General features: G+C 39.2%; 2 protein-coding genes across 28 annotated transcripts in view; one reads left to right on the top strand and one right to left on the bottom strand.

Annotated features, from left to right (window-relative positions):
• Window positions 1–268: 268 nt before the first annotated feature.
• On the bottom strand, window positions 269–17734 carry Cbll1 (Cbl proto-oncogene like 1). Of its 15 annotated transcripts, none has more exons than XM_076550829.1 (6): window positions 17526–17734; window positions 11060–11227; window positions 7123–7220; window positions 6728–6811; window positions 5585–5658; window positions 269–3662 (listed from the first exon to the last, which is right to left on the bottom strand). In XM_076550829.1, the coding sequence occupies exons 1-6, from the start codon at window positions 17569–17571 to the stop codon at window positions 2627–2629; spliced, it is 1506 nt and encodes a 501-aa protein (XP_076406944.1). In that variant the 5' UTR covers window positions 17572–17734; the 3' UTR covers window positions 269–2626. The 15 variants fall into 15 exon arrangements, with proteins under 15 accessions (XP_076406944.1, XP_042116676.1, XP_006989581.1 ...); XM_042260742.2 differs by having other exon boundaries at window positions 7123–7223; window positions 17526–17690; XM_006989519.4 differs by lacking the exon at window positions 17526–17734 and adding an exon at window positions 16643–16777 and having other exon boundaries at window positions 7123–7223.
• Window positions 16833–18622, top strand: part of LOC143268441 (uncharacterized) — a 146815-nt gene continuing 145025 nt past the window's right edge. For 6 of the 13 annotated variants that reach the window (XM_076550838.1, XM_076550844.1, XM_076550839.1 and 3 more), the window contains exon 1: window positions 17229–17387. In XM_076550838.1, the coding sequence (XP_076406953.1) occupies window positions 17229–17387 (159 nt within the window). Of the gene's footprint in view, window positions 16974–17228; window positions 17388–18622 lie in introns of those variants that run through there. The other 7 variants (XR_013044348.1, XR_013044352.1, XR_013044349.1 and 4 more) reach the window with 4 other exon arrangements.

Genomic DNA, 18622 nt, shown 5'->3' with positions numbered 1-18622 from the left:
TTATATCTGACTAGTATTTACACAATTTTGAGCAAGCAGCTCTTATAGGGAAAAGGAGAACAGCTCTTTACAATCTCAGAAATAGATCTTTCTCCAAATATTGAAAGTACTCACAAACTCTGAACGAATATGCCAAAGAAATACACCAGCCAACTTTGGTTATAAGCATTTAAAAAATGAATCTAATTTTACTGTGGCGCTGCGGAAAGTTCTGCAATCTCCCAAACATGTCACCATTAGGTTAAAAACTCATCTCAGCAAAACAGTATTTATGCTTCCATTTTATTGTTTTTAAGAATTGAACTGCCACCTCAGTAGTCTTAAGAGCAATTAATGAAACATACATACATTTAGACTTATGTCCGTCATAGATAGCTTCAAAGGCTTCCCTGAAATGCACTGGGATTCACAACTTTTAATCCTGTTAATTGTCTACCCACCCACCCTCATTCAAACAATCAGCTGATGAATTCAAGTCCAACACTTAAAATTCTGTCTATTACAAGTCACTCATCTGACCTGCCTCCCAGTATAACACTTATTAACATAACTAAAATTGTCATTTAAACCTACAAGAATTCTCATAATGTGGGATTTTTTTCATGATATTGATTTTTTTGGTCCAAAATACAGGCTAGGTGGTTTCTTACCACATCCAACCTCAGTAAATCTCAATACAAGAGCTTCTCATAAACAGTTAAGAAGCTCTTACATGAATCTGGCTATTTTCTAATTACATGAAACAAAGAGTTATTTGGATTGTAACAGTTAATATTTAAATAGCTCCTAAACAGGGATATGAAAAGGAATCAAGTTTGCACCAATCCAAGTACCTACAGTAATATAATAGAAACACTCACCACCATGTCACACTATTTCACTCCCATGCTTATAATAACAAAAATTTCTCAGTAGAAATAGTGCATGAGCAAACCAGAGTCTCACTGCTATACGTGGGGGAAAAAATCACTTGTTCAATAAAAGCTGCATTAGTTATTTTTGGCCAGCCAAGGCTGAAATGGCCATTTATATTATTTACTTCTGTGCTAAGTTCAGAAATGATTTTGGATCTGATCGTCCAACATGAGAATGTTCCTGTACCTGACAGAATAAAAGGGTGAATTACCAATCAGTACTTTGTCAAAAACCAATGTTCTAAATTTATATACTACACACTATCTAATAAATGTTATCTGCATACTACACACCATGTTTATATTATGCACCATTTTAAGGAGGAAAGAAAAGCTTCATAAGGGTTTAGTCAATTCAAAGGATATATAATAATATCCTAAGAATGCTGACTTATACATAGGAAAGCTGTATAAACTGAGTGGTTATCTTCAGTGGATTCTAACAAGCCCCTATAATGCAAACACTGACTCCAAAGGCACCTTACATGGCACTGAAACTCACAATCTAATTATTACTTTTCTTCTGTCCAATTCAAAATTATCTGGTTGTCCTCACTATTGAGTCTGTGCTACAATGTTAGAATGTTTTACAAAAGGAGGAGGAGGAGGAAGAAAAAATAATAAGTTTTAAAATTTCAACTTAGAGGAAAAACTCACCACAGCAATGAAACCTGAGTAGGTTGTGGTTTTATAAGAAACACCCTTTGCTAATACATCAGTCAAATTCCTCCACAGCACTCAAGTTGCAGTTTATAACCCCATAAACAAGAACACACTAAAACACAGAATCAAACTACTATGAAGAAATGCAGATTTAAATAAAGCCTAGTCAGCCCTAAATATGTAGGTAAAGACAGTGAACATAGAACACATCTCATCCAAATAACACCATTCCAGCAATCCTATAAAGTGATATAATTTAAGAGTGTGATGGATCATGTGATTCTAACCACTCAGGAAAAAAGCATCAATGAGGACAGTATCTCATCCACAGCTTAGAGCCTGTAAAGCCAGTCATTTTCCAAATGATTAGAATGCCCCGGGGCATGTCAAACTACACCATTACAGGAATTCTGATGTATTCTGGCACTCCTGAGGCAGTCCAAAGACAAAAATGAATCCAAGTACATAATTACTACCCCTTGAAATTTCAGTGCCTAAAATGTGAAGTAATTCCCTATCTTGTAACAGTCTGCCTGGTAACAATTCTAGATTTTTACTTTTAGGACTTTAACTTTGGAAAATTAGTGGTAAAACATGGTTTAAAAAAAAAAAATTATGTGGTTGTACTTAAATTCACATAAAAACAGCATTTTTACAACCATCTTGAAATTTAATCCTTTTATATAGGTTAACAAAATGCATCACAAGAAAAACTAAACATTGGGTTTAATAAAAGCAGTATTTTTGAAAATGGAACAGTGAAAAATTTTTAAATTTTATACAAATGGTCATTTCTGGGTCAATTTACCACACCAAAGTAACAGCTGCTAAGATACATGTGTGCTCCCCTGAGCCACTTATCTGCACTACAGTATAGTATTTGAAAGCAATCCTAAGGTCAAGATTTAAAACCATTTTAAGGGATAAGACTGTGTTTTATAGCCATTTCAAAAGAGGTATTTTTCCTTCCCCCAACAGTCAAAGCTAAATTAAAAGATTGACTAATTTAATCTTTTTCCTTGTCATATCTTCAGTTCAAAGCACTATTATCACTGGTAATATGGTCTGTATCTTGTTTGATCTGGATGATGTGGTCCAGGTAGTGGGGTTTGAGAAGGCGGGCCCTGCATTCGTGGAGGTGGTGGCGGCCCTCTTGGTGCAGGCCATATACCAGGACTCATTCCTCCTGGTTGTGTAAATGGAGGGCTCAGAGTTCCTTGATCTTCAGTAAACTGGGGTAAAGAGTTAGGATTGTAATGGTGAGGAGGGGGTGCAGTTACAGGTGGACCACCATGCTGAGGTGGGGGGGGTCCTGGAGGAGGATGATTCATATAAGGTGGCATCTGGGCAATAATATGTCCAGGGGGAGGGGTTATTGGTGGTGGAGCAGAGGTCATTGGTGGAGGTGGAGCTTGGCTATATACCAAGTGAGGAGTACCTGCAGCCTGGGGAGGATGTGGCATTGGATGGCTTATTGGTGGTGGAGGAGGTGGGGGAGGTGCATAATGTTGCTGTGGAGGCATAATATGATGAGGGTGCGATACCACTGGTTGGCCCTGATATTCAGGATGATGGTGAGCAGGTGCTGGGGCAGGAGGTGGTGGTTCTCTAGCACCTGAACTTGAGTCATCCTGAATAGGGACAGTTATTAAATTGCTGTGTTTTCTTGTTGAAATACGAAAGGTTTCCTGACTGACTGAACGAGGTGGAGGTGGAGCCATAGACAATTCTGCTGGAGGAGCACGAATATCCTCATGTGGCTGATTATAGTGCTCATGTGGCACATGCTGCAAAGGAGGTGGTGGCATCATGATGTGCTGCTTTGGAGGAATATGGCTCAGATGATGCTTGTCTGGTGGCATTATGAAACGATCAGGGATTTCAGCTGGTGGTGGGGCAATAGGAGGATGAACATTCTCAAGTGAAGCACGGGTAACTGGCTTTCCAGCTCTCATATGGCGATGGTTGATATGAGCTTGTAAGTCTCTCTGAGACAGATATGTTCTCTTGCAACCTTGAACAATGCTACACATGAAGAGAGAGCCTCGTGTACACTGCTCAATCCGCTGCACAGGATCACTACAGCTGAACAGAAAGGGGAAAAAGTTGATTAACTAAAAACAGATACAAAAGAGCACATTTATTTTAAACGTTTTGCTTACTTTAAAAATGTTACACATTTGCAAAAGTTAAAAAAATATTTAATTACTATGAACCTTTAATCTTCCCTATTTGCCTCACACATTAATCATTTGCATTTCTACCAACCTGAGAATATTTTTTACCTCAAAACTCTGAATTGTACCACCAAAGAGAATGACTTAAAGACCTATTTTCCCAAACTTAGAACTCATTAATTTTCTAACTATACTATGATCTGTATTCAAGAATGGTAAGGGATCTGTCACTCACAACTACGGAATTCAAAGTTCAGTTGTCTCTTTGCCCACCCTCACTGTAGGGCTAGTGCTCTTGATGCTAGTGTGCCACTCATTTGTGGCCATTGTGTGTATTCCTTGCTTTTCCGCCATCTAATTCACTATACACTCAGAAACATCTCCATGTTAAATAGGTTGAAGTCTTCTTGTCTTTTGAATGATGCTTAAAAGCAGTAGTATATACTATTTATACTAATTCTGGTTGCTAACTTTATTTCCTGAACTGGGTCTGAACAGGTTTCTCTCTAAACAGCTGAGGATTACATAGGTGAGGTGCATACTGGAACACATTTAGTTATTTAAAAACTAAATTTTGCTTTTAAATATTAATATTAGAACATCTATGTAAAAGAGAAAATCTTTTAATGTTCACTACATGTAATGTTTCATCACATTTTCAAGCATATTTGCTACCTAATTTTAAAATGAATATACACTGGGTTGGGAAGTAGGCATTAGAGAAAACAACCAACAAAGGCTATAATACAAACTTCCAATTAGAATTAGAATTCTATAGAACCATTCCTTTTAACACAGCATATATTTTATAATCTGTAACTTTAAAAATCCAATGAAATATGCCAAGAAAATCAGTTGTCATTGGGTCTAACAAATCATCCCTTTATATCCTAGCAACATCCATTTCCTACACCATAATGGGGAAATCTTTCCTTATACCTTCATTAGCAATTACTACTGCTTGGGGTACTTTCAAGTATGGGTTTAGAGAAAAACTGGGATGCTTCAAGTTAACCCAAGGAAGTTTCACTCCATTTTTCTCAAGGCTTCCTTATCAGAGGTTCTAAATTAATATAAATTCCATTTTCTAGAGCCATCCCCAAATAGACATTGTGCTGCCTAACTTCAAGTCTATCATAATGTCATATCATTCAAGACATATTTGTTTTGTATATAGTAAGAACTTATATAGGCATAGTGTTTATTATATGCCAGATTCTACTGTTCCATCTATCTATCCATTCATCCTCTTAATCTTAAAAATAACCCAACCAGGGAGCTTATAGACATAAAACCCAGCTTACATCATATAGCTAATAAATAGCAACACAGGACTCAAGCATTCTAATCCTGGGGCCAGTGAGATAGCTCAGCAGGTAGAGTGCTTTGCTAAGCAAGCCTGCTAATCCAAGTTCTATCCCCAGAACATATGTAAAGTTGGAAGCAGGGAATTGACTCCACAAAGTTGCCTTCTGACCCTTACACATGCTTATACCTCCACACATTACTCACATACAATTAGCAATTTAAAAAAATGTTAATTCTGATTTTGGAAAGAGACTGTTCTCAATCACCAACCATACTATACTTGCTTCCATGTCCCATTCAAACAAACAAAAACAATGGTTCTAGTTTCCAACACCATTCCTATGGTGCCAAAGAGATTTCATCATTTTAGCTACTCTGAATAACAAACAATGGTTAGCTCCATCTTGCAGAGAAGGCTAAAACCAACTCAGCCCGCACATCTGCATCCTTGTCTATTTCCATCACTCCATAACCTTTAAACCACCACTACTATTAGGTAATTTAAAGACAACCATATCTTACCCTGGGCACATCTTATCTCCTTTTTTTTCATGTAAAATAGCACAGTCATAGCAAAAGACATGCTTGCATGGAATCTGTAGATGAAAATACCATAGTTAGGCATCCTAGAACAACTTAGAATATTTCAATAATAGTACCATCATCTACAGATAGAAGGCACACAGGAAATATTTAAATGAGGACTTATGATTATATACCAGTAGCAGTTAACAATTAATTTAGATTTTTTTTTTTTTTGGCAAAGTTTCTCCGTGTAGCCATGGCTGTCCTGGAACTCACTCTGTAGACCAGGCTAGCCTCAAACTCAGAGATCTGTGACGTGGATGATTGTTTGATAAATAAAACACTGATTGGCCAGTAGCCAGGCAGGAAGTATAGGCAGGACTAGCAAAGAGGAGAAAGGAAAAGGACAGGAGGGGGGGGGGTTCCAGGGAGCACATAGCGACATATAGATTAACAAAAATGGGCTTAGTATAAGAGTAAGAGCTAGACAATGGTAGGCCTGAGCTAATGGCCAAGCAGTTTAAATAATGTAAGAGTTGGTGTGTTTATTTTATAAGTGGGCTCTGGGACTGGTGGAGCTTGGTGGGAGCTGGAGAGAAACTCTCCAGCTACAGATCTGCCTGCCTCTGCCTCCTGGGTGCTGGGATTAAAGATGTGTACCAATGCCTGGGTTAATAACAAGTTTTTTGAAAATGTTTTAAAAACTTTAGCTCTTTTCCCAATAAGTAAATATGTGTGTATCTGTTAATGCTTTACTCTGTATTTCTAGAGATAGGATTTCATGTGTACCTCAGGTTGGCCTTAAACTCTGATGTATCTGAGGCAGGCCTTGATCTTATGATCCTTCTGCCTCAACCTTCAGAGTGCTAGGATTACTCCTCTTGCCTGGCACCTGCTTCTATTTTCAGATAGATATGTGAACCTATCGATGTTGACTAGAGTCCCTGCAAGTTAAAAGCTCCTGAGAAAGAACACTAAATGTATTTTATCTTACAGTGTTTCTCCTGAAACTATCCAAAAAAAGTAAAGAATAACTACATTAAATTCACTGTGTTATAAAACTTCTCTTAGCCTTTTTGTACATATTATGTTTTAAAATTAGTTATAAAAAATAGTAAGCTATACTTTATTTGTACTTACCATTCTTCCATAGACTTTAATAGGCAATCCACATTTGTCACAGAAATGAACTGGCGTATCATCCTTTTCACCTAAGATGTTTATCTGTTAAAATGATAATTAAAATTTCCTCTTAAAGCAATTCTGAAAATTGTAATTCATCAATTCACACAGTGAAATGGTTAGAATTTTATAACAGTTGTTACTACAAACAGAAATAAAAGCTGCTTAGTGTAACTCTGCTTATTTTCCTTCTTAAATAGTGGCTGTTGATTTTACTTGGTTTACTGAAAATTACCTTAAATTATTTTTGGAGATGTAGAAACAAGCAAGTGGCCTTATGTGTGCTAAAAGTTACAGACACACTAAAAATTCATACTAGTACTTAATGCTTAATTTTTCATTTTTAGTTATACCTTAAAATCCCAAAAAAGGTGTCCTGGAAATCTTCGCTGATTTCCAAAGAGTTCGCCTCCCTTACAGTCATACCGCTGTTCTTCATTGTAATCAAATCCTTCTGAGAGAAAAAAATTATGTTACATTTTTCCAACTTCAAATTTCATTTTTAAAGTATATTTACATGACAAAATAGACCTATTTACTGAAAAATGTTTCTGATGATCTAAGAACATAAAAATCAAAACTAGTTTAAAATGCCAGCTGATCCTGTTGATCATCTAGTCCATCTCTAGTATTTTACAGAGGACAATATACACTGGATATGGAAACCACCATATAAGCTTAGTGGCAGGGCCAAGAACAGACTTGTAAGAGTCTCTTATTCAATGCTCTAATCAACTCCCAACACTGTCTGTATTATAAAACCTCACCAATTACCACCATCATGTTTACTGCACAAATTTTAAAGATAGTATCATCATCTATTCTAAACCACCTACAAAAGTGGTATCAGGCTACAAGAGACTGATTTGATTGCCAAAGGACATAATGAATTCTGCAGCCTTTTTATGACCTCCGGCTCAAAGTGAGAATGGTTTCAGAAATAACAGATGAATACACTTGATCCTTTTAGCTAAAGCCTCTCCCTAGTCAACAACCCAAACCGCAGGAGTAAAATACCAGTATCTGTTCCTTTGGAGCATATATATCATGTAACAGGACACTAGGAAGATCAAATGGTCTGGATATCTCTAGTCTAATTAAAAAGTTGATGGCAAGCCTCTCAAGCAAAATAACATAAACCAATGAACAGTCTAATGGGAAGTCCAGTACCATCCAATTATCTAAGTAAAGCTAAGAAGACAAAAATACCACTGGGCAGTGGTGGCACACACCTTTAATCCTAGCACTTGGGAGGCAGAGGCAGGTACATCTCTGAATTCGAGGCTGGCCTGGTCTACAGAGCAAGTTCCAGGCAAGCCATGGTTACACAGAGAAATCCTGTCTCATAAAACAAACAAACAAAAACAAAAAGATAAAAGTATCTCTCTAAGGTGCCAAGGTTCTCATGACTCTTTTTGGCTCTAGAACTGGTAAACAGAGTGGCCAAAGCACACATATTTTGTGCACAGCTACTAGTGTGTACACATAGATCCACACACAGAAAGTCAAGCCAGTTTTTAAGGCTGACATAGCACTATTTTTACTTCCAAGACAAGATTTCCCTGTGTAGCCCTGGCTGTCCTGGAACTCACAGAGATCCACCTGCCTCTGCTTCCAGAGTGCTGGGATTAAAGGCATGTGCCACCATTACCCAGCTGCACTACACTTTTTAATTAATCCCAACAAAACTATACAGTTCAAAGTCATGAAGTTCTTATCAGTGATAACTGAGTGCCCCTAAGCTCTCATATGACACATTTAAACTTCATAAAACTGGGGTCATTAAAATTCAAGCTAAGGAAAATCAACATGTCAAACCCAGAAATTATTGAGGTCAGCAGTCTAAGGAAACGTAGCACACATGACTACTTTTCAGAGTGGAACAAGCTGTTCTCTTATCATTAAGCATGTATTTACAGTTATCATACCTGTATCTGAAACTCCATTTTGATCAATTTTAGAATAAGAGAGTATTTTTTAAATTCAAAATTCAAAAATTATCTTTTCAGTTTGCTCTTTTATGAGAGCAATAGTAGTTCCCTATAAAAGGGGCTGTATGGCTTTGGGATGTGGGTGAGATGCCTAGAGGAAAATGCTGTGGAACAATCTTTGTACACAGTAAATATGTGTTGCTCTCACTGTTAATAAAGAGCTATTGGCTGACAGCTAGGCAGGATGTGGGGGCAGAGAGATTGCTGGGAAGGAAGGCAGAGTCAGGGAGTTGCCAGCCAGGCAGAAAGGAAGCAGGACATGCAGGAGGTAAAAGCCACGAGCCTTGGAACGGCACGTAGATTAACAGAAATGGGTTAATTTAAGTTGTAAGAGCTAGTTATAATAAGCCTGAGCTATCGGCTGAGCGTTTATAATTAATAATAAGTCTCTGAGTGGTTATTTGGGAGCCAACAGTCCCAACAAAAATCTCCGCCTACAGGAAGAAGTGTAGAAAGGAGAATTTGGCCTTTTTTTTTTTTTGCACTTTGATCATAAGAGTATATTGTATGTAGTTAAAAAATAATTTACAAAAGGCCAACATGGGTGGGGAAGCCTAGATTACACTAGTGCAGCAGCCACGTCAACTCCTGTACTCGGCCTTTGCTCAGCTGAACATATCCCAACTCACTACTGCAATTTATAACATTTTAACTTCAACTCTACTACTTTAGTATACAGTAAAGATATGTTATAAAGTACAATGAAAGCAGTTTGGTTCTGAAAAGAACAGAATTTAGGAGTAAGACAAGTCTTCCTAGAACTTGAATGCATGCTAACAACAAGATTTCCATTCTGGAAGGAAAAACAGATTACCCAGTATTTGGGGAGCTAGTGAACTGTTTTGGATAAAAATTAAAAAAGCAAGACTTCATTAAAAAAAATCCATAAATATTCTAAAACATGGGTCAATAAACTGTTGCTATAGCTACTCTATTTTGCCATGATAATGGGAAAGCAGCCATAGGCTATTAATACTCAACTGAATGGTAACTTTACTTTTTTTTTTTAAAGGAATCAAATTTGACTCATAGGCCAGTTTGCTGACTTCTAATAAATGAGAAGACAGGAAAGTGAAAGAGCAAACTCAACTGACTACTTAGAATGTTCAAGTTATTTACAGTAATATTTTATATATAAAATTCAAAAGATAAATGAACTATAGACATTTAACATTGCCACTTTTACAAAGAACTCAAAAGCTAAGAGAAAGGCACCAATCAAACCAGATGACGGAACTCAGACAAGAAATGGCTAATACTGCAAAAAGGCATCCTTACACTTAAGTTTCTGTCATGGGCACAGTGGCTCTTGCCTGTGATAACAGCACTCAGAAGGCTGAGGCAGTAAAACTGCTCAAGTTCAAGGACAAAGGCCCTGCCCCAAAAAAATGTTTGTCAATAATAAGAAATATTGATGTCTGTGAGTATAAACCAACAAATCCTTTCTGAAGAGTAATTTAGCAAGATCTGATAAATTCTAAAATGTACAAGTCAAGTCTTTAAATTTTTTTTTATTTGTTGTGGACATGATATGGGGGCATAGGTTTGCACAGTGTGCCAGTGAAAGTCAGAAAACAACTTCTGGACATCAGTTCTCACCTTCCTCTTTTATATTAGTTCTAGGGATGGACATAAGTCACCAGGCTTATGTGGCAATTGCCCTTACTCACTAATCTTGCCATTCCCCAAGTTAAGTTTTTAATGTTCATACTACAACAGTTACAGTCAAACAAATAACTAGAAAAAAGTTAAAACACCTGAGACTATTCATTTGTTTGAGACAGGGTCTGGCATCAAACTACAATCCTCTTGCCTCAGCTTCTTCCGTGCTGGGATTGCTAGCATGAGTCACCACACCTGACTAAACTATGCACCACTCCCCAAACCCCTTTTTATTTTTGTTTATTCTAGACAAAGATTCTGTGTAGCCCTGGCTTTCCTGGAACTCACTGTGTACCTCAAACTCAGAGATCTGCCTGCCTCTGCTTCCTAAGTGCTGGGATTAAAGGCATGGGCCATCACTACCCATTTTACTTAAAAAAAAATCTTAATAGACATTAGCTTTGGAGAGGGCTGTACAAACAAATTTTACTTTTAATGTAATGCTCTCTGCAATATTGATTAGATTCTTTGGAAAGGTCATAAGGGGGCTTATAAAGGGAGAAAAAAAGTTTAAATAAAGAATGTGTAAGGTTAAAACTTTAAAATAGGTTTAAGTAAATAAAATCAAATAGATTAATTGGTGCACTCAGATAAAACAACACAACTGTTAAAAAACGTCTTGGTTTAAACAAGTTACCTTCATCACCTGGTGGGGCCTTTGCAGGCATCCTGCTAATATTCCTTTGAGTTCGAGGTGCAGGTTTAACTTTGTTGGCTTGTTTGGAGATGAGTTTTATAGGAATTCTTCTGCGAACATCAAGACCACCCAAGGATCCAGAACTATTAGTGCCTTGTAACTCATTGTCTATATGAATGGAAAAAAAGAAGTTGTAATTTCTTTTACTTTTCTTCTTGAAAAGTGTTCTACAAGTATAAAGATAAATCAACATCAAACAATAAATTAAAGATCTTGGTTATGATTTTAAATACCAGACTGACCTAAGTGTAACTCTGCTAATGTTCTTCATTTAAGATAAACCTTTAAAGCAATGATTTTGGTTACCCTTTTTTGAGACATGGAACCCTTTCAAAAGTTGATAAAAGTTAAAGAATCTTTATCACTTTCTAGAACTTTGAACAATAAAAATTCCCATATAATTCCATAGTAGTTTACAGAAACAAAATATGCATGAAGGAGCTGGAGAGATGGTTCAGCAGTTAAGAGTACTAGCTGTTCTTCCAGAGGACCCGGATTCAATTCCTAGCACCCACATAGCAGCTCATAACTGCTGAAACTCCAGTTTTAGGGTATCTGACACACTCATACAAATGTACATACAATAAATAAAATAAAAATGCAAGGAAAGAAACCTCTGACACAAATTTTAATAGATTTTTTTAATTATAAAGGAGAAAAAACAAAATATGTGTCCAATAATTAAACATGCAAAGTGGCCACTCAGTAAACTTAGTAATAAAGACAAATAATAAAATTAGAAATCCAATATTCAATCTGATATCTGATATGTATTTGAAAATTGTTTTAATTTTGGTGTGTGTGCACATGGGCATGTGCCTGTGAGTGCAGTTGGAGCCACAGTGGATGTGTGCAGGTCAGAAGACAACTGTGGGAGTTGGTTCTCCCTTCCTACCATATGAAGCCCAGATGCTGAATTCCAGTCCTTCGCAGGTCTTTCTTTACCTGCTAAGTCATCTTGCTGGTCTATGCGTTGGTTTTAAACAGGTAATTATTCCTTTAAGCATAACATTTTTTTTTATAAAAAGTATTCAAGAAATCTACAAAATTATACCACTTAATAGAACACATATTGCATTACTTGTGTTGTAACATTTCTAGAGACATGGGTAACTGATATCCTTAGTTAAGAAGTCAACACTGCGATGGAAAACTGTATTTAGACTTAGGTCTCGACAACTGAAACTTTCTGGTCTTTAAAAATCTTATAATCTATGGAATAAAAAAGAATTCTTGTCCATGAATAATATGTATATTATTTCACGGACTGACTCATATAAAACTTTACTTTTTCAAGTACATAAAGATATGTAACACAAGATATTCAATTTTACCTTAAGACAAAAAGGGAAATACTTAAAAATAGGAAATGCAAATGTAACTTTAAAACTGTACTATAACACAATAAATGAACAGAATTCCTGCAAGAATTACAATCAAAACTTACAGCCAAACCGTCCACATTAAATTTGGTAAAGCCAAATGTAATTCAAAATGGGTTTCAATGATTAAACATCTGTCTACTTTCTACTCTTGTAACAGGGAACTCCTCTTAAAATTTTTCATGGAAAGGGGATTACATGAATAGCTACAATCTTGAATAAAATAAACCCAATTTGATCAATCTTCAAGACTGCACTAAAATGGAATGTCTGTTTATGTATTTCAGCAGTCTTCACTGCATTTGCTCATTCATATAGAAGTACCTACCAGCTGTAGAGATATGACAGATGACCCTTTTCCCTTGCATGAAAACTAAGTTGTTGCCCTTCGGATATCTTAGTGATGCTACCTTAGTGAATGAAAATAGAACACTTTATCTGCATCTTTCAACTACCTCACACAACTGAGTTCTCCATTATTTGAACAGCCAGCCTAGCCCTTTCAAGAGCCTGCTGTTTATATATAATTTTTATTTCATGTGCATTTGTGTTTTGCCTGCATGTATGTCTGTGTGAAGGTGTCTGATCCCCTTGAAACTAGAGGCAGTTAGGAGCTGCTATCTGGGTCCTGGGAACTGAACCTGGGTCTTGTGGAAGAGCAGCCAGTGCTCTTAACTGCTGAGCCATCTCTAAAGAGACTAAAGTCCAGAGTCTGCTTTCTTTTGTTTTTGTTTTTTGAGACAAGGTTTCTCTGTGTAGCCCTGGCTGTCCTGGAACTCTCTTTGTAGAGCCTGCTGTTTCTTAAAGCTACTGTTTGCTTCAAAGATTTCAAGTGACAACATTCTGGGGCTTTTTTAAAAATAAAAACGTAACATACACATTGTTGAATATATATAGTATCAAAACAACAACACACAATAATAAAGAAATGTCTGGGGCTGGAGAGATGGCTCAGAGGTTAAGAGCCATCTCTGCTCTTCTAGAGGTCCTGAGTTCAATTCCCGGCACCCACATGGTGGCTCACAGCCATCTGTAATGAGATCTGATGCCCTCTTCTGGTGTGCAAGATTACATGGAGGCAGAATGTTGTATACATAATAAATAAATAAATCTTTAAAAAAAAAAAAAAAGAAATGTCTGGATATTACATAAGGGATAAAAAGAATAACTGGCCATTTAATGTGAATCTACCTTTAAATGTGGTAACACTTCATTATATAGTTTCAAAAACAATACACTGGCTGCTCTTCCAGAGGACCTAGGTTCGATTCCCAGCACCCAGCATGGCAGCTTACAACTGTCTGTAACTCTAATTCCAGGAAATCTGATACTCTCACACAGACATCCGTGCAGGCAAAACACCAATGTACATAAGAAAAAAGAAAAAAAAAAGGGAAAAGATTTTAAAAAAAGAGCCAAGGTATTAGTGGTAGAAACTGTCTGAGATACTGAAGATCCTGAGTTCAGGTCACCAGCAAACACCTCCCAAAAAAGAATGAAACAGCATTTTACAAAATTTGTGTTACTTTTACCTAAGTGCTAACTAACTCTCATAATGACCAAAGAATGAATCAAGTGTAGGTAGGGTCTTATTGACCTGAGCACTTCTGTGACCTGGAATCATGTGGACAGGGCAGCCCTTGGAGGAGTTTCAGGGGCATCACCTTTCTCTGCTTTCATCCTCCCCTGAGGGCCTTGGGTTTGCCTGGCTTCCTCTGTGCTCTCAGCCCAGTGCTGACACTTCTGCAATCCAGAGAAACACTAAATAAAGCAATACTTGTTTGCAGGGAAAAAGAGGGGGAGGAAGGAGGAGAGAGAGAGGGAGGGAGAGAGGGAGAGAGAGAGGGAGGGAGGGAGGGAGGGAGGGAGGGAGATTGATTTATAGAGTTGTTTTTTTTTTCCTGACAAAATTCTATTTCAATACTTCCATTTACAAGACCTCTTGATCCTTTGACATTAAAATCATTATTCTGGGCTGGAGAGATGGCTCAGCGGTTAATTGGCCATTTGATGTGAATCTAACTTTAAATGTGGTAATAGTTTCAAAACAATATACTGGCTGCTCTTCCAGAGGACCTGGGTTCGATTCCCAGCACCTACATGGCAGCTCACAAGGGCCTGTAACTCAAGTTCCAGTGGATCCAACTTCCTCACAAAGACATGCAGGTCAAATACCAATGCATATACAAATTTTTAAAAATTAAAAAATTATTATTCTGAGAAGTCTATTCAGTCAGGAAATCATCAAATAACTAGCTAACTGGCATTTCTGGATTTGCCAAAGGCTCTGTGATTCAAATAGTTTTCAAATTTGTATTTATGAGTCTTGTGAAAGTTTGAGTCTTTTGCTTTGTTTGATTTTTTTCCCTCAAAATGTGCAGCAATCAACACTAAGACATTAAGATGACTGTCTCATAAGTAATTTAAAACTGCTGATTTAAGCAGAAATTTTTTTTAAAAAAAAATCTAGCTAGCTTATAACTAGTGATTTTTTTTTCTGTTAGAATGATTTCTATCTCCCCAGGCAACCTTTCATTAATAACTTAGAAACTGAGATATTTTATATATGCAGTACCAAGATGCTCTAATGAGAAACTCAGTTTTTCTCATTTTTCTCACATACTTCCACAAACCAATCCATTAGCAGCTGTTGGACTCTCCACCAAAATATTTGAAATTGCCCATTGTCTGTGCTCTGCCTCCAGTTTTCCCTCCGCAGCCTTGCTGGGGATTGAACTAGGGACCTGTACTAGCGAGGTAGGTGTTCTACCACTGAGCTACCCTTTCACTAAACTGAGCCTCCCCCTGGGCCACTGCAACCATTGCCTAAACTATTTATTTATTCCTGTTCTTCTTCCTCTCCTACACCACTCTCCATAGAAGAGCTGGGATCATTTTTAAAATATTATGCTCCTAGTTTTATTCAATTGCTTCGTAACCACTTAAAATTCAACAACCCTTTACCATGATTCTCAAATTCACAAACAAGATAACTTGTGTTTTCCTTCCCTTCTCAACTGAGGGCTCTCCCTCTTGCTAACTAGATCACAGATATTTGGCCTTCTCTACATCTTTTACCATTTCAAAACACCTTTCCCTGGCACTCTCTGAAATTTCTACTCCATAAGCACCTATTTTCTTAAAGTACTCACCACAATTTGTAAGCGGTTTTTTTTTTTGTTTTTTTTTAAAAAGAAACTAACCTGCCTGCCCCTTTTGATAGAATGTAAACTCGAAGGCAAGGACGCAGTCCTATTGTTTACCAGCTCATCATTCTATCTCCAAGCCTACGAGTATCTGCAGGCAATTATATAATCAAGTAGTTATTTGAGGGCTGAGGGCATCTCTGTCAACTCTTACAAGAAAAAGCCTTTTCCTCCTGCTTGTCGGAAGCACTCAAAGCCAAGTGCACTCATTCAATAACTAAGAACAAGAAATCGAAGCCCGCAGAAAAAAACTTTGAAGCCACTATTTCTTGGAATATGCGATGGAAATGTCTTGATGTTAAATTTTTTTTTTTTTATTTCCCCAAAAGATGCGAAAGGGCAAGGCCGAAGGGCGGGGCATGCTTTGGGTTTAGAAAAGATGCTCCGCTTAAAACTTCGAAAACTATACCCGACTCTTTTCTCTAGCCTCTAGTTCGTGAAAACCCAAAGAGACAATAACCACAGAGGGTGACCACTGCAGCAGCTACCCGAAGCTGAGAGGCAGCAGGAAGTCTCCAACCCACTCTCTCTATGGGTCCGGACGCTTCTCCAATTCCGAAAGTGGGATCCACCCGCTAATTTCCTCAGCACAAAGTGCAGAGCAACCGGAATGAGAAGAGAAAAAAAAAAGAAAGAAAGAAAGAAAGAACTGGCACCATCCCGTTTCCAACAAGCCTGCGCGGAGCAGTGTCCGCAAAGCGAGCTCAGCAGCACCGCAGAAGCAGTGCTGCCGGTCTCGAGGATGGAGGCACCGCTCCGAAAGGTAGGCCGGGGAGCAGGAGGCCCAGCCCGGGACCGGGTCTGTAAGCTTGCTTCCTCTCCGCCACGTCCCGGCGCAGTGGGGCAAGAGTAGCCCCTTGTGCCAGCTGGGAGACCAGTCCCACACGAACCAAGGGGGCACGAAACCAGGACCCCCGCTGCCTCCGCCTCCTTACCAGTGTGATCCATGATTCGGCTCGCAGGGCACAGTGGGAGCGGAAGTGAGTCGCTCCAGAGTCGCATCAAGCGCGTGCGCTCTACCTTCCGGAGCCCAAAGGCGGAAGTGCGCTCGGGTCGCTTGCATGGGCTTCCCTCCCTCGCCGCCGCTGCCGCCCGGCTCCGGTGAGGGAGTCAGCCATAGCCAGAACTGAGGCAAAAAGAGTAGGGACGCGAGGACTTCGGTGTCGAGACTGATAATGCTCCCTGGAGGAGGCAGCCTTCGGCAGTATGAAGGACACCTATTGCTGTTGGAAAGCAACAGGAACCGGAGGGAAGCGCGGCGGGTAGGTGAGCCGCTGCCCGCCCCCGAGGCGCGAGGCCTTCTGGGACTTGTAGTCTTGCCGATGCCGGCCGGCCCAGAGCGCAGGCTCAGCCGTTGGGCTGGTCCCACCCCAGCAGGCGGAGTAACGGTTTAGAATGGCCCCTGAGTCCGCCGCTGGGTGTAAGAAAGTGTAAACACGCGCGCTCCGTAGGAGCCCGAGGGAAGCTGAGACAGCGGGGCCCTCCGCCCGGGAGGGAGGCAAGGCTCTCAATTGTCTAATCATGCTTTGTCCTGACGAGTCCCAACACCCACCCGGCAGGCGGGCTTTCCCTGACTCCTACCCAAGTTTCTCAGCTGAGACTCGTGCTGACTACCACAGGCGCCGCGAACCCCTGCTAAGCCTGGAGGGAGTCCCTGTCCGACGGCGGCGTCGAACAATGGTGTGCAGAGGGGGTGAAGGGATGAAGATGGGGACCGAGGGACTGGAGAGTGGGGCGCGTTAAGGCTTGGCCGGGAGGGAGAAGTGAGAAAGGACAGGCCCGGACCGAGGAAGAGAGAGTTACCACAACAGTCAGTACCTAGTTCCAGTTCTTGGTCCCTGGGGTCTGTGGTTGCTGTTTTCATCTTGCTCAGCCAAAACAAAAGAAAGTGTCAAAGGCGGTTGCTGTGGATCTTCAGAGCATCCCCACCTCGCAGATTTGGCTCATGTAGGTCTTCTGCCTTCTCCAGCCCTTTACACTTGAAGCTCTCAGATGAGTAGAAAGGAGCACAATTAGTGGAAAACATCAGCCCAGGAGTCAAGGGATTTGGGCTCTATGGTCGTCCCTTGGTGACGACATCGTTACCTTGGGTTGTTCACGCTTTCAGTGCCAGAGTTCCTAGTTCAATAAAATATTATATCGGCCTCTTCTTAAAATGTTTTCACGGTACTCGATTCCAAATAAAGTATGTGTAGCAATGTGTCCTGTGTGTTGCACAGTAACAGCTGTGACTAACACTGTCGAGATCATAGTGTAAGTGTACCATGTTATTTAGTGGTTGTCTTAATTGTGGTCTTTTTAAAGACTCCAACTCATCGCGGCTTTACAAACAAGGTTGTAGGTACACTCACAACTAAGGACATTTCTGAAACAATGTCTATTTTTTGTTAAACTACTGGGTGGTCTTCAGAATGCTTTCAGTTGCTGGTATTATTGGGGAGTGAAGAAGTGTTAGGTACATGAAGCTTAACCTTTCTCTGATGTTGGTGTTCTGTATTATTCAGGTCAGTCGAAGGAAGAGAGTCACTCCAGCATGTTTTATGGCTTTGCAGCAGCAGGAAAGTCAACTTCTGATAAACTGACTGCCTCCTGGCTTCACAAAATCCTCTTTATTGTTACACAAAAGGCACCTTTAGCAAATCAGTTTCCCAATACCAAAACCTTTTATCTGGAATTGTTTGAAGGAATCATTTCCTAAGCAATTCTCAACCACACAAAACTTCCTGGTTTGCCAGGAAGTCTGGAGACTTAAGTTATGCAAAAGGCTCTGAAATTCCTTCTATAGAGCAACTCAGATAACAGTCACTATTTACAAGAGGTTACTTTAGAACCAGGTGCTATTACTCCAGAATTCATGGCAGATACAATGGGTCTGTTGAATCTTTTGCTACACTCTTGATAGTTCTCTAAATACA

Source organism: Peromyscus maniculatus, chromosome 14, assembly GCF_049852395.1.
Source record: "Peromyscus maniculatus bairdii isolate BWxNUB_F1_BW_parent chromosome 14, HU_Pman_BW_mat_3.1, whole genome shotgun sequence".
In the NCBI taxonomy this organism is placed as follows: Eukaryota; Metazoa; Chordata; class Mammalia; order Rodentia; family Cricetidae; genus Peromyscus; species Peromyscus maniculatus.
The sequence above is the reverse complement of the archived record's forward strand: the minus strand, read 5'-3'. Positions and strand labels throughout refer to the sequence as shown.

Coding starts and splice junctions, on each gene's coding strand:
- Cbll1 (XM_006989519.4), bottom strand. CDS start 16,709: ATGCGACTCTGGAGCGACTCACTTCCGCTCCCACTGTGCCCTGCGAGC. Junction 11,228..16,642: donor CCGAATCATGGATCACACTG/GTAAGGAGGCGG, acceptor CCATTCATATAG/ACAATGAGTTACAAGGCACT. Junction 6,812..7,122: donor ACCTTTTTTGGGATTTTAAG/GTATAACTAAAA, acceptor TCATTTTAACAG/ATAAACATCTTAGGTGAAAA.